General features: G+C 37.1%; 1 protein-coding gene across 1 annotated transcript in view; it reads right to left on the reverse strand.

The window, feature by feature from the left end:
* Positions 1–15675, reverse strand: part of LOC135223565 (uncharacterized) — a 442274-nt gene that overhangs the window by 234215 nt on the left and 192384 nt on the right. The window contains exon 2 of the mRNA XM_064262080.1: positions 14711–14846. Within this exon, the coding sequence (XP_064118150.1) occupies positions 14711–14846 (136 nt within the window). The remainder of the gene's footprint in view (positions 1–14710; positions 14847–15675) is intronic.

Genomic DNA, 15675 nt, shown 5'->3' on the forward strand with positions numbered 1-15675 from the left:
GGCAAACTGGACGTCACTAACAACCAAAGAATATAATTGGTCGCAGAAACGGGTCAACAACCCAATCAAAATGTCCGGGCGCGCGCGAGCGCACGAGATCAATATGCGTGTGAGAACCCGTTAACGAACACTATTTATCAAAGGATGAACCATTATGATCAACAGGTAAAAGACAATCCCATTCGACACATGATGAATCTGCATCCCTTGGCGGACAATGGTTTATCAAATGAGACCGGTACAATTAATTACATCCGGTAAACTCCCAGTGTATGAATAATATGTCTGGGTGGATGAGCGATGCTATAGCAATGCAGAGCCAGCAATTGCCACGCCATAAACTAAGGTTAAATATGATCCTGTAATTTTATTTTCTATTTTTTTATTTTTTATTTTTTAGCTGGGAGGAAAAGTGAAAATATCAAGACCAAATTGACCTCTATATTGAACATTATTTGAAAAGATGAAGAAGCTTTTAGAAACCCACAACCAGGCTGCAGATCTGACTGAAAACAGCCCAAAACCTCAGTCAATAAAAAAAAAAAAAAATTAAAACAAGACAAATTTTAACGTTATAAACAGAATTAAAATAAGATTCCAGCACCACAAATTCGTATCGTAAAGACGTGTACAAAAACACGCTAACAACAAACCAGTGATACAAATCTCACAATCCTGAAATGAAACGAAGCAGACACATCCTTAATCCTAAATTAAAAACGGGTAGCAAAATCCGATTGGGGAAGAGACAGAAACCTCGACGTAACATGGCGAAATTAAAATCCTCAAGTGTTAAACTATGTACCGAACATTTCCCCTTGGAAATGAAAGGGTCCCTGCAGTCGCCCCTGCAGTACCTTCTCCTCAAGTGCAGTGCACCAACGACGTCACCGCAGAAATAGGATAAAGCAAAAAGAAAAAAAAAAAAAATGAAAAAAAAAAAATAACAGAGGCCATGGGAGAAGAGAGAAAGGGGTGGAGAGGTGGGGGGAGAGGCGTTACAATGCAACGTGAAAGGTGAAAAAATCCCATCTAGGTCCATTCCCGTCCAAACAAGCAAACGCACTTGCACAAATGTATATATAGGATGCAATTCGCAGGGAGCAAAAAGTGAGAGAGAGAGAGAGAGAGAGAGGGAGCGAGAAAGAAAGTGAGGAATCGGCGTTACTTGAAATGATGGAGTGAAATCAGTTGGCGAACTGACTCTTAAAGGCAGGAAAGCCGAATGAGATAAGATTTAAACCGAAGATCACAGGAGAGAGAGGGAGAGCCATCCAATTTGCTCTAATCTAAACACTGAACAACAGAAGAGCAAACGAAGGCAGTCATAAAACAAACCATCAAACAAAGTAAAAGCATCATGAATGCGGATTAATCCTCTACAGCACGAGTTCAGATCCCACTTTCCCTGCGCTTATAGGCTTTAATCCTCTTTGTGTGGGATCAACCGTATTACAGAAGATACTATACCTATAGACACAGGAAATATCTGACTGTCATTTTGTTATTTGATTCCTCTACAATTGCAAGGGTGGGAAAGAAGTTCCAAGGATAAATGGGAAAGAGAAATCCCAAAGATTAAACAAGGGTGAAAAATCGTAAAAAACGAATAAAAAGGAAAAGGGGAGCAACAGCAAAGGTCAACAATGAAAATGTTGCCAGCATTCACCAGAAAGCCAGGTACCTGGCATCCTGAGATATAGAGCGCCACTTGTTAACCTTTCTGGGTCTCTATCTGAACCAACCGAACCCTTTTCGGATATGGTTGACTAAATGTTACGGGATATATTTTACTGCTATACGATATCAAGAAAGATTAAAGGCAGTGTACGCAAAAAGAAATGATCTGAGAGAGAGAGAGAGAGAGAGAGAGAGAGAGAGAGAGAGAGAGAGAGAATATGTTAACGTCCTTTCTTCTCATTTCTAAACATAAATTTTGTCCCTGTAGTTTCCAAAAATTTAATCAAGACCTGTAAAATTTCCTTTTCGACTTGAGAATGAGAAAGGTGTTTGGGGTTGCCGTGTCGTTTGTCTCAGTATTATCCAAACGCCCTCTTTACGAATTATATTTCCACAGTTTTGCAACTACACATACGACACATTGTAACTGGTGAATGTGAAAAGAACTTACGGAGACTGGCGAAAGAATATGTTTAACAGGAGAAATGTCAAAAGTGAATGCAAGCAAGATCAGATCATAAAAGAGGAATGACATCCAGGAAGCTGGGATAATAAAAGTTAGTACAAATTGTGAAAAATTATTGGAGTAAATGTTGCTGGTGAAGGTAGGATGAGAAAATAGCAGAACCACATAAGTGAGCATGGAAAGCATGAAAAGCATGGAGGACCAGAGGAGTGCCTATGGAAACAAAAGCTGGAATACAAATGCAATGAATATAGCTGGGTTCGCATTTGCAAAGTTCAGTTGCAGCCTACCGCCCACCGCGCGAACCAGCATCGGCAAGGGTCAACTGAGCTAACAGCTTCCTCCTTCCAAACAGACTGTTGAGAAGACGAGGCCTCAACCCTTCTTCTGGAGACGCCTCTTCTGAGGAGGGAAAATTTAATCTCTCGATGGTATTCAGACCGGTCTTCTTCAACTTCGATCTTAAATGTAAATCTCACAAGTCTTCTGGAACTGCTTGCTCGTGTTTGGCTTTGAACGGCAAGCTAAAAGTATCGAAGATATCCAAATACAGAAAGACAGCCTGCACAAAGCAGACAAACATGGCCATAACTCTGAATACGTTCCATGTGATGCTTGAGGAGTATGTCAATGTTTATAAACATGTCGACCGGAGATCGGTAGCAAACACATACTCCCACCTCACTTCTTCCCCGAGACACACACCCCCAGGATAGCAACGGGGGTACCCAGGGTATCCCAAAATCCCCAAAACCCAAGCCCTCAAGAAATTGGGCGAAAGAACCCCCTACCCCACCACCTGCCCTTAGCAAAGATTGCATGTACAACAGACATAATGCACAGTTTTCTCCTCTACATTTGCTTTCCTTCCAAAACTTCCTCTCTCTCTTCTCTCTCTCTCTCTCTCTCTCTCTCTCTCTCTCTCTGCCTTTTGTTTGCTCAGCTCTACGGACTTATCTCCGACGATAATCGCAGAAGTTGCTCACCGGCGATGGGGGAGACCCTGTCTTCGGTCCCAAGTCACTGCACGCGATTTCCTGATATTTTGAGAGAGAGAGAGAGAGAGAGAGAGAGAGAGAGAGAGAGAGAGAGAGATCCTCGATTTATTTAGTAAGAGGAACTTCCTTCGTGACTTTCTATAACCTTGAATCTGAAATGAATGTAAGTAATATAAATAGCTATTTCCCTTTATTCTCATGCTACCAGATTCGACGACTTTCAAGAATGACGAATACCATATCAGAATCTCATAAGGTTTTAGCCAATCTCAGATATAAATACAGTCCCTGTCGGTTTCAATGCGGTAGCCTTCTCATCCAGGTCCCTTCTCATCCAGGTCTTATATACGAAAAGGGTTGCGAAACCCTAAAATTGTGATAGCTTCAGATAAGAGAAAATAAATTGGTACACACTTTTTGGCTCACAGCAAAAAGCGAAGAAAAACGAAAGAAAATCAATAAGTGGTGTTCAACTCACTAAAGCTGGCATACTTGAACAAGGAAAAGAAGCAGGGTTCCAGGTCAGCAGGCCCCCTCGGTCCCGCTCCCCCTACCCCACCCTCCCCCCTAAAATGTACAAACGTTGTATATTTCAGAGTTAAACCATAAACAGCAAATAGCACTTCGGTGGAGAAGGGAAAACCTATCGAGACAACAATTGACTCCAAAATATTCCTTAAAAGATCTCGTTTGCAAATCATGCGTGACCTTGATTATGACCTAATGGTACGATCGTGACCCTGATTGTGGCCCTATGGTCTGACTGACTTCCCATTTCTGGTGATTTATTCCATCGGTCAGTCACGACCACCTTTTACCGGGAAATAAAAATCAGGCAATTTCACTCCAGATGAGGTTCGTGAACTGATGTTTCTAGCCTGTTATTAGAGAAAAAAAGACTCGAACCAGTGATGATCCATAACTTTCCATGGGGAAACACCGTTTCCGGCACGATTTAGTGATCATCTGAACGCACCCTCAATTTGCAAAGATCTCAAGACGCTGAGACTCTCTCTCTCTCTCTCTCTCTCTCTCTCTCTCTCTCTCTCTCTCTCTCTAGGATATCTACTGATGAATCACTTATAGAACTACAAACAAAAACATAAAAAAATTTAAAATAGTGATTTTACCTTTAGGGATAACACAGCAATAAAGGGTTTAACATATGATTAGATTCTTCTCCGTAGTATCGTAATATTTCATATTATGGTGGGATTCAAGAGATTCTTTTAAACACACAAAACTTTTGTCTGTGTTTTAGATGGTGTTATGACATGAAGTACAGATAAAAAAAATTAAAGGCAGTAAAAATCTATTTCCAGGAATAGCAGTCATAATGTGGCATCACAAACTGTACGGAACTGGAAGCATAGAAATACTACATTCGGAATAGTAAAACAAGATACCTGATGGGAAATACACTCTTATCAAAATATGTGCAGAAACCATTTTCATGATCTAAGGAACCGCAAAATCGACTCCCAGTCATCATTTAAATACTTATCATAATTTCTAGACATATCACCATCGTCCTTCATCACTTAAATACAGCAACAGTATTTAGGTAATTACATAATTCCAGAAGCCCTACATTCACGAGCGTATGTGTGATTCGCTGACGGTAATGATGCACAAGACTGAAGCTGGCAACACGGTACCCATACCCAAAGAATTCCTCTTAATTCTCGCTGTTTTGGCGTGACTGGCAAGGGGAGACCTCCACCTCCTCAGCACCTTCGTCATCTATGCAACTGACGTGAGACACTTTTTTTTATTATCTTCGACTGGCGGTGCCAGGTCTATTGGTCTAAATCTTTTATCTCCTATGGCCTCCCTTAGCCTAAGGCTATTCCCAGAACCACTTCTGGCCCTTCGCTATCATTAACCCTGGAGTGGACTCGGAGTCGAGGTGCCTTTCATCCTTCGAGAATGACCCTCAGCACAAGTGGTCGCTCAGATTATAAAACATCTATGGAGGAGATTTTTCAATCAGAAGAACAACCCTCCCATTCAGTGATGAAGACTTCTTTCCTCAAAACAAACACGCGGACTTGCGTAGACGCTACAAGAACGCAAATAAAAAAAAAAGCATGCAGGTATTCCACAGGCAAAGGAAAAAATAAAAAACTCAAAATCGAACGTTCTCTTTATGCAGTGGCATGGCGTTGAATTCATTAAGCGCCCTTGTTAAGGCAAAAGTGGCATACTCGTTCAATTAACGTCATGAGCAATTACACGTGAGCAATTACGAGTTTCAATGTTTGGATTCCAACCTTAAGGCTTTCAAGGGGATATGAGATGAATTACTTCATTCCTGAGATATCAGTTTTTAAGAATACTTGGTATGGATGAAGATCATGAAGGCTAGTATATATTATATGTATATATATATAATATATGTATATATATATACATATATATATATATATATATATATTCTTATATATATCTATATATATATATAGATATCTATATATATATATATATATATATATATATATATATGTATATATTATATATAGTATATATATTATATATATATATATATATATATAAATATATATATAATATATATTATATATATATATATATATATATATATATACTTATATATAATATATTATCTATATACACATTCATGATCTTCATCCATTACCAAGTATTCATAAAAACTGATATCTCAGAAATGCAAAAATGAAGCAATTCATCACATATCCCCTTGCAAGGCTTTCTATTCAGACACCCATTTCAAGTTTTTTTTTTTCTTTTCTTTTTTAATTCCGGCATTCAGGATTCTCATCCGGTAATAAATATTCTGGATATTGCTTTAATTAAGGACTTCTTTTCATTTACACGTTATTCTTTTTTTCTATTCTAGCTTCCGCAATTTTCATCCGGCATCAAATATTCTGAAATACTGATTTAAATATAGTCTTACCTTTTTACCAAATCCCCATTTTATATCCGTCTATCTATTCATCTATCGCTATATATAGATATATATATATATATATATATATATATATATATAATATATACTATATACAGTATATAAATCTATTCATTTGTTGCTATCTATCTATCTATCTATTTCTATACATATAGTATATATATACATAGCAATAGATGAATAATTGGATATAAAATGGGGATTTAGGTAAAAAAGGAAGACGGTATGCCGAATAAAAATCGTGGAAGTTACAATAAAAAAAGACAAAATTAAATAAATAAATAAATAAATAAACAACAAAATGAGCGTGTGCTTGAAAATTAGTCCTTAATTAGAGCAATATTCAAGAATATTTATCACTGGATAAAAAAAAAAAACATGAAATAGGTCTGAATAGAAAGATGTACTTAATTACAGCTTTTACTTCGATATGAGAGGAGAGACTACTTGTCTTAAATACCTCGTCTAAGTTTGCAAATAGAGGTCGTTCTCCCACGAGCACAAGGTGAACACCGGGGATTTAATCCTCCAACACAAAGAAAGTAAACATATTTGTTTACGCATTCACAGTAAGCTTTTGAATCAGATGACCGCGCCTTGGAGATATATCATATAAACGAAAAGACTTTATAGGAGGGTCATTATAGTGAATTAGGGGGAAATAATCCCTCTCAATGGTTTTTTCAAGATTCTCCGAGATAAATATAAATAAGGTTACTCCATTCGGAGAAGATGTTCAACACCACGATATGCAATAATCTGAAGTGATTGTTTTCGCCATGGCAGGTCGACATTCAAACTACTGACAAATCAACCGCAGAAAACAAAAAGTGAGCTGATATTGGTGCGAGTACGGAACGAATACGTAAAAGATGAAGCAAATGGCAACATGAAACCCGATTGGCCAATCGAACGGTGGAAAATATCTTTAAATAACTCGCTTTCGCTTTTAGTTGTTTTCCTAGTCTTTGTTTAAAAAAAGTACGCGACAAAAGGGGTTGAAAGGTTATGCTTCCTATTATCAGAAAATTACGTTTTAGATTCAAAACATGAGAGAGAGGAGGAGAGGAGAGAGAGAGAGAGAGAGAGAGAGAGGAGAGAGAGAGAGGAGCTGTGCCAAGATGAGCAAGTAAACGATAACCTGGAATTTTCAGTAATCTCTCTCTCTCTCTCTCTCTCTCTCTCTCTCTCTCTCTCTCTCTCTCTCTCGTTAGTAACCAGGTAGTAGTGACACAATATGAATAGAAAACAGTCCTACTGGCATTGGAGTGTTTGCAGTCTGTGTGTATGTATGTATGTATATGTACTATATACACATACATACACACATATATACATATAATATTATATATATATATATATATATATATATAAATTTTTTTATCACGGGATGCAGTATCTTAATATCAGTTTCTTTTTTTATCTCACATGCTACTCTGTCGTGTTAATGTCCTGTTTATAATAGGATAACTGAATATTTTTTTTAAGCTTTAAGCAAATCCTATTTCAGTCATTATTTTTACGTACTATTAGTAGCGTATATGTGTTTTTTTTCTTTAATCGACTTTCTTCAATGTTTTTATCTGCCAATTTCCCTTGCATGTTTTCGGTCTTGAGTAGCCTATCTTGACACTTATGTTACCTTTTAATTGACTTTGATTTGTCATCTAAGAAGTCCTTTTCCAGATGCATTCACTTTCTTCCTGCAATCAAGTATCTTTCATATATAGTTTTAAGCGATTTGACTCTCCTCAGCGTAATTTCATTAGCTGATAGCGAATTTATAACACAAAAACTGTCTCATGCTACTTCTTCAAAATTCCCAGAGATGATTAAAGCATATTTTTCCACGGATGCAAAGAAAATGAAACACTAAAGCATGCATCATTCTCATCCGAAATCTTTTTCATGCTTACGGCACATTAGGCATCGATCAGCAACTCGGAAACTGAATACCATTTTTAATTTGAAAAGGAATAACATTTCTAATAATTTCTTCATGCGTGACTACGCATGCTCAAGTACCTTACTTTCTCACTGCTCAGTCTAAAAAGAGTTGAAGTACTTCAGCTAGATCTCATATCAAAATACGTTTGTTTTGTGACTTTCTACGATAGTTCTTCTTAAGAGATCGATCTGGGAGCAAGAGCCAGTGCCACCATAAGCTGGGTAAATCTACAAGAAGAAGAAGAAGAAGCTGGCTTGTTTCCCTCCCATCTTCCCCGAGCTGTCTGTCTCCCAGCCCCTTTCGTCCTTCCCTACAGTCCGTATACAAGTTAACGTAGGCTCGCTCTCCGTATAATCCTATGATATGACGAATTATACTACGTTGTTGAGTGTTTAATGGGAGTCTAACGAGAAAGTCTGTAGACTCGCCAGGGCCCAACGACGCATGACTTCAGAGGTAATAAACGCTCGGGGAATCTTGCTCTCATGCCTAATTAAGTGTGGCACACGTGGCCCTTTGCGTCTCCCCAGGGGGCTGGTAAGGAGGAGGACAAGGCCGAGGAGGAAGAGGAGGATGGGGTGACATGGGGTCTGAGGGAGGGAGTGGGGGGGGGGGGGGGTGTGAGAAGAGACAAGCCTGGGAGTTGTATCTGTGTGGCTGTAAGTCTACGTTTACGGTCGAGGGCGGCGGCGTCTTTGAAGTTGGGCTTGGAATGCGAAGGGAAAAGGCCTCTCCATTTGGCAGGCGTTTATGGATTATGATTTCGAACCAGAGGTGGACACTGGCTACCTTCTGGTTCGTACACCTTCCTTCGAGCATGTTTTATCATTTCGTCATCAACGGGAAATGTTGCATGGCTCTAATTTTCTTTCCATTGTCTTTACACGCATCCATTCTCAGAGATGATCATCATCGTTTGGTTAATAAGATACTTGCAGTTTCAAGTGTAGAAGTTACTAGTTGTTTTTTTATAAGGATAATCTTCCAGAATACTTGCAATATTTGTAGTGGCTTTTATGCGAAGACAAATATGTATTTCCAGTAATGATGTTATTGTGAGATTAGGCCGACATAGGAGCCGCAAGGACTCTTGCCCCCTGGGTAAACCGTGAAACTGAATCGCAGCGAGGTCAGGAATCGTTTGGGAAGGTCCCTAAGCTATTATCGAAGTTTAGTGAGCTTGCATGCACAAGTTAGGAAGCTACGAAAAAGTTAAGCGTTCTGAAATTCGCATCTGTATATTTAGACTACTTGAACACAACAACTATGAAGAATATTGCTTTTCCATTCCACACCGAAACACAGCTTTAAAATAGCCACTTTTACTTACGCCAGAATTAGATCTGAAAATTACTTTTTTATTCCTTTTCCTTTTAAGACGAGCGACTTCATTCTATCATTTGAATGCGTTCTGGTCATTCACGAGCCACGCAATTAACGAGGACATGAATTAACTTGACGTTCAATGTACAGAGAGAGAGAGAGAGAGAGAGAGAGAGAGAGAGAGAGAGAGAGAGAGAGAGAGAGAGAGAGAGAGTGCTATAGGTGGCGTGTTTATATATACGGATAAGTAAACACATATCTCAATTCACTTTAAGGTTCATACTAATAAACAGCGAATCAGGATTGTTAGTTTTAGACTATATTCTTAAGATAAGGAATGGGCTGCACCGATGCAACTTCTCTAACTATTTCTATCGAAATCATTTTCTATCACTAAACACTTCTACTCCTAGCAGATTGAGTCATTGCTCACATTCATCTTACCACATGCCCGCACCATCTCAGGTTCGACCGTCGTTTCATATCAGAAATCTTTACCACAACAGCACTTCCAATTTCTTCATTTTTCCAGCCTTTCACTTGAGTGAGAACAGGTAAATTTGGCTTATAAGAGGCCTACTGTGGATCTCTGGTCTCATGCATATCTAACACGACACCGAAGTATTAATAGCTTATAGCCAGGCAACAGACACTCATGCACAAGTACGACTGAAACAGGTAAACAAACCTGGCTGCTTCATTTAGTTGCTATTATCTCATTTTCAACAAGTTTTGCTTTGTTTGATCCCTTCAAGCGAGGTCAAATTTTTAAATGCCGACCACAGTTGAATTGGTGTAGCTCAGACTGACTGAACATTTTCCTTTGTATTTCAGTTATTTTGCATTTTCGTATTTCCTTAAAAGCGAACTTGGAGCCAAACATGCATACTATTTTTACATTAATTTTTTTGTACTATGTTTCCCTATTTTTTTCAATGGTCTTTTTTTTTCTACAGCCAGCAAAATTTTTACTTTTTTTTTTTTATGCTGCATGCGAGTTCGTAGAAATAGTAACTTTTTTACCATATGTTTTGTTTCTAAACTCCGCAATTCTAATTTTGTTATTGTTTATACGAACAAAATTCTTATCACGTCTTTTTACTCTTATTTACTGTTTTACATCATGACTGTCGGATTAGCTATGGTTACTTTAGTTTCTTCTGCATTTTATTGTTTATATTTGAACATTTTTAAACAAAATAAAGTTCTTCTTTCCTTTTTTTTCATTGTTTGCAAACGAAAGTTCATTCTGATGGTTGCAGTGGTTAAAGTCCTTTTTACATAAAATTTGTACACTTCGTTTGTTTTACTTGATTATATACAAGTTAAAGAAAACGTTTACTTCTTACTATTCTGGCAACATTAATCAGTACTTGATTTTCTTAATATCGTATTCATTCTGGCTACTTAAAACGAACGAATTCATACCACGAATTAAAAAAAATTTCTCTTATATTATTTTTCTTCATGATCTGCAAGTTCGTCGAAGTCGCGCAGTGGTTATAGTGCTTTTAGAAGCGATAGACGAAGGCAGGCGAGGCGGAGAAGTTTAACGAAGTGTGATACAAATCTGGAAGGACCCGGCTCTCTCCTGAATGCTCTCTCCTTGAAGATTTAACGAGCTGTACTCACTCAAATTAATGACCTCGCCATGCTTCGCCCTCAACGCTTAACGACCTATTTGAAAGAATTAGGTCACTTCTTAACCGCCCCTTTTATGACGCTGAATATTCCGTCAAAACATGAATTATGAGGCCTCTCTCTCTCTCTCTCTCTTCTCTCTCTCTCCTCTCTCTCTCTCTTCTCTCTTCTCTCTCTCTCTCTCCTCCTTTTAAAAGCGTGACCGAGAAAAGTAGTTGGCAGTACTGATGGTATGTACCCTACTGCATGTAGTTTGCTATCAAAACTTAACCTAATCTCGAGATTTGAATTCTTTAAATATGTACTTTCCCTTCCCAATAACATAAGAAAAAAAAAGTGCCAAAAGCAACAAGAAAATTAATAACTTTAATAACATCTAAAATAATATCAGCCTTGAAGCGAAGGCCAAATTTCCCATCACTGCACCTTCACAAAATGAAAGGAAAAATTAGTTCGCTATTTTTATTTGAATAGCGCAAATGAGCATGATTTTACCTTCAAGAAAAAAGAGAGAGAGAAAAAAGTGCACAATTCATTAGTGGAAATATTTCCGTCTCAATTTGTTTCACTTCCTATATAAAAACGAAAGGTTGCTGAACGAAGTCAAGTGGTTTCAAGTACACTCCCGAAACAAATGATGCTTTAGAAAGAGTCGCGTAATTTCAGAGAGAGAGAGAGAGAGAGAGAGAGAGAGAGAGAGAGAGAGAGAGAGAGAGAGTATTCGAGTGGTGACCTATTATACCCTTTACAGCATTTCTCTCCAGACACAAGTTCGCTTTAGTATAAATTATATAAATATATATCTATATATATTGTATATATATATATATATATATATAACATACATTTATATATATATACATACATTACATATATTATATATAGATATATATATATATATATATATATACACATATACACATACACAAATACATATTGTGTGTGTACATGAATGGAGATCAAACACATGAAATCTTTATCTGAAAATTTGGCGCTTTTCCTCATGAGGAATGGAAATTTATGAAATAGCACAGGCAATAGAACCTGAAAGACCATCAGGAATGAAAAAGAGTATGAAGATTTTGCTACGATATTGCATGAGGTAGGGGAAGAACTCTAGGGCCGTTAACGTAATGAAGGTTTGGTGTTTTAAAAAACCTAGCATTTCATTTTCTGCCAATATATAAATTTCCGTCTCTATTATTTTTGTTACTGGTAATAATAATAATAATAATAATAATAATAATAATAATAAATAATAATAATAATAATAATAATAATAATAATAATAATAATAATAATTTCTATTTTCAGATCTCTTTCACTTCAACTCTGGTGTCCCATGGTATTGCGACATCAATGAGTGATACTTTGTTCTTGATTGAAAACAGAAATAAGAAGGATATGGGATATATCAGTGGAAATCGTACCCATAATCATAGGAACACTAGGCGCGATCCCAAGATCCCTGAAAAGGAATCTAGAAAAAGTAGAGGCTGAAGTAGCTCCAGGACTCATGCAGAAGTGTGATCCTAGAAACGGCACACATAGTAAGAAAAGTGATGGACTCCTAAGGAGGCAGGATGCAACCCGGAACCCCACACTATAAATAACACCCAGTCGAATTGGAGGACTGTGATAGACCAAAAAAAGAAAAAATAATAATAAAAACAGTTGGTAAAACTGAATAAGACTTATATTACTAAGAATAATAATGGGTGAAACCAATGCTGCAACATGCAAAAGCCACGCTGGGAAACTGCAAGTGCTATATCATAAAGGAACATCTGCTATACCAAGCCCATAATAAAACGGAATGTTGGGTGTACATCTCGCTAGATAATGTCCGTAGCGCCACTATCGGCCATGTCAAATGCTTTCTCTTATCACAAAAAGAACGTTGATGAGTGGGGTGGGGTGGGCAGTGTTTTACACGTGAAGAGTGAAGTAAAAAATAATAATAATAATAATAATTGTATTTTTGAACGCAAAACTTCTATCTATTTCAACCGAGAGACGATTATTTTCATGCTCTAAAAAATTTCTGCGGATTACTATCAAGAATCACAGCCCTTCAATCACATTCTAATGAAACGTTAACTACTTAATTTGCTTTAGTATCCTAACAAATAATTTCAGTCGTCAATAAAATAACCTTAGGATACCCTCGTCGTTTAGATGGTATTTCACCACCACATGACTGACTCTGGTCACATGGCCAGGCACGGACAGGAGGGAAGATATAGAGGTCGGCCGCTCTTTCATTCAGTGTATCACAGGATTCGCACCCTCCCTTTGCCGATACTTTTCTGGCATCTCCGTGAAAGCATAAATCCGTGCAAGAAGGAGGAGGAGGAGGAGGAGGAGGAGGAGGAGGAGGAGGAGGAGGAGGAGGAGGAGCAAATTCTATACGCTTTCCAAAACTTGAACACTCGAAGTTCATGGCGAATGGATCGGTTTTCTCTAGGACGGAATAACTTCAAGTTCTGGTTTCCATAGAAATTCGGAATTGGCATAAAAAAAATTAACTTAATAGCAAATACAAAGTGGATGAAAGATATCAAAAACTGAATTACATATTTGTCGGAGCGTTTTCATTTTGTAAAAGGACTGACTCCTCTTCAATATTCAAAGGAATCCACTTCATTACCGACAACAAAGCGCCCATGCAAGTTCTTGCCCGGGTATAATAATATCCGAGGATAAGCTTACCTACCACCAGCTGGAAAGTTAGCAACGTTCCCTTCGACAAAACAAGCCTCGATCGGGACAAGTCAAGAGATATCCGAAACTTTATATTTCGCTGTGATGAAAATGCCTCCCAGAAAATCAAGTTTGGTTATTATCAAACGAATACCTTTGCTGAGAGCAACAAAAAAGTCATATAAACTACTATGTCGATTGCGGTAATCACACGGAGGCTATATAGCAGCAATAATGCCACTTTCATGATGTTTTTGCAAGACAGAAGTTATGACAAGTTTACTGTATATTTTCGTTCTCCTCGTAGGAGAGAGATCAACATGCGGATAAAAAAAAAAAAAACTATAACCGAAACGTCAAGAAATATAAAAAAAAATGACTGAACCCAATTTATATTACAGTTAACAAGTGCGTTATGACAAAAATGTTATACACTGGGTTCTCTGAAACTAAAATTGGTCGGTGAAAACTTTCAAGTAAGATCGTCACACTTAACATGAGCACTTGCTTTAGACCTTGGCTTAAAGAAATTTAACAGTATCACTCGTCTTTGTGGCTTTTGAATAAAAGGCATTCATTAGCATTCATCATACGTCGCTATGACTTATCACCAAGTGAGCGTTCCACTGGATAAGAAGGAACTATGCAAGGCAGTTCCGAGAAGAAAAACGTCTACTTACTTGTTCCGAGAAAAGAAGTGAGATATATATATATATATATACTAACTTGCCAGAAGGATTAGAAAAATCATCCTGAACTGTCTCAAAGTAGGATATCTACTAAACTAGCCATTGAAAGAGCAAACATACGTATCTGGAAATATATCCTTCCTTCTAAGCCTCAAAAAATAAACTATGTTAAGTTGCACTAAAGGTTACTGAAAGAAATATTTCTTAAATTTATGGAAAAGAACAAGTACTTGTCCCTGACCATACCTAAGAAAACTTGACTCAACTGTCAAGGAGGAGATGAACCACACTGAAAACTTCTGCAAGACTTACTTGTCATGGAAGAGGTATCGGTCCCGGTCGTTTTCTAGGCAGGTGCCCTTGGAAGAGACTGTAGTTTCGTCTATGTTGACGGTGGCCATTCCCGAGTGGAACCAAGCCCCTCGCCATACCGCTGGCAAGACACATTCTGCAATGGTCAAAAGGAAATCGTAGTTAGTCATCAGGGGGTAGTTTAGAGAATCTTTGTAGAACTTGAATATTTCCATAAAATACCGTATAAATAAGTTTTGGTTTATTAAAAAAAAAATGTTCGTTAAATATCAATGGATAATTAGAAAAATGATGTGAAGAAGTTGGCAAGACACATTCTGCAATGGTCAAAAGGAAATCGTAGTAAGTCATCAGCGGGTAGTTTAGAGAATCTTGGTAGAACTTGAATACTTCCTTAAAATACCGAATAAATAAGTTTTGGTTTATTAAAAAATAATGAAAAATGTTCGTTAAATATCAATGGATTATTAGAAAAAATGATGTGAAGTAGTGTTTTATTTGAATAAATTCTTCATCATATGAAAGGCAAGACACATTCTGCAATGGTCAAAAGGAAATCGCAGTTAGTCATCAGCGGGTAGTTTAGAGAATCTTGGTAGAACTTGAATACTTCCTTAAAATACCGAATAAATAAGTTTTGGTTTATTAAAAAAAAAACAAAATAATGAAAAATTTTGCGTTTAAAACTATCCAATGGATAATTAAAAAAGAAAAATTGATGTGAAAGTATAGTGTTTTATTTGCATAAATTCTTCATCATATGAAAAACAATTCAATGAATACTTCGTTAGGTTGTGTATAAAAACTTATCTTTACAGAAATATTGACAATATGTCTGAAAATGTTCTTTAATATCAATGGAAATTTAGAAAATCTTTGCGAAATATTCATAAATATTTTGGTAAATTCTTCGTTATATCTCAATGCAGATTTTGGGAAATATTCATGAAGAGTAAATGAATATT

This window comes from Macrobrachium nipponense, chromosome 10 (genome assembly GCF_015104395.2).
Source record: "Macrobrachium nipponense isolate FS-2020 chromosome 10, ASM1510439v2, whole genome shotgun sequence".
NCBI classification, from domain to species: Eukaryota; Metazoa; Arthropoda; class Malacostraca; order Decapoda; family Palaemonidae; genus Macrobrachium; species Macrobrachium nipponense.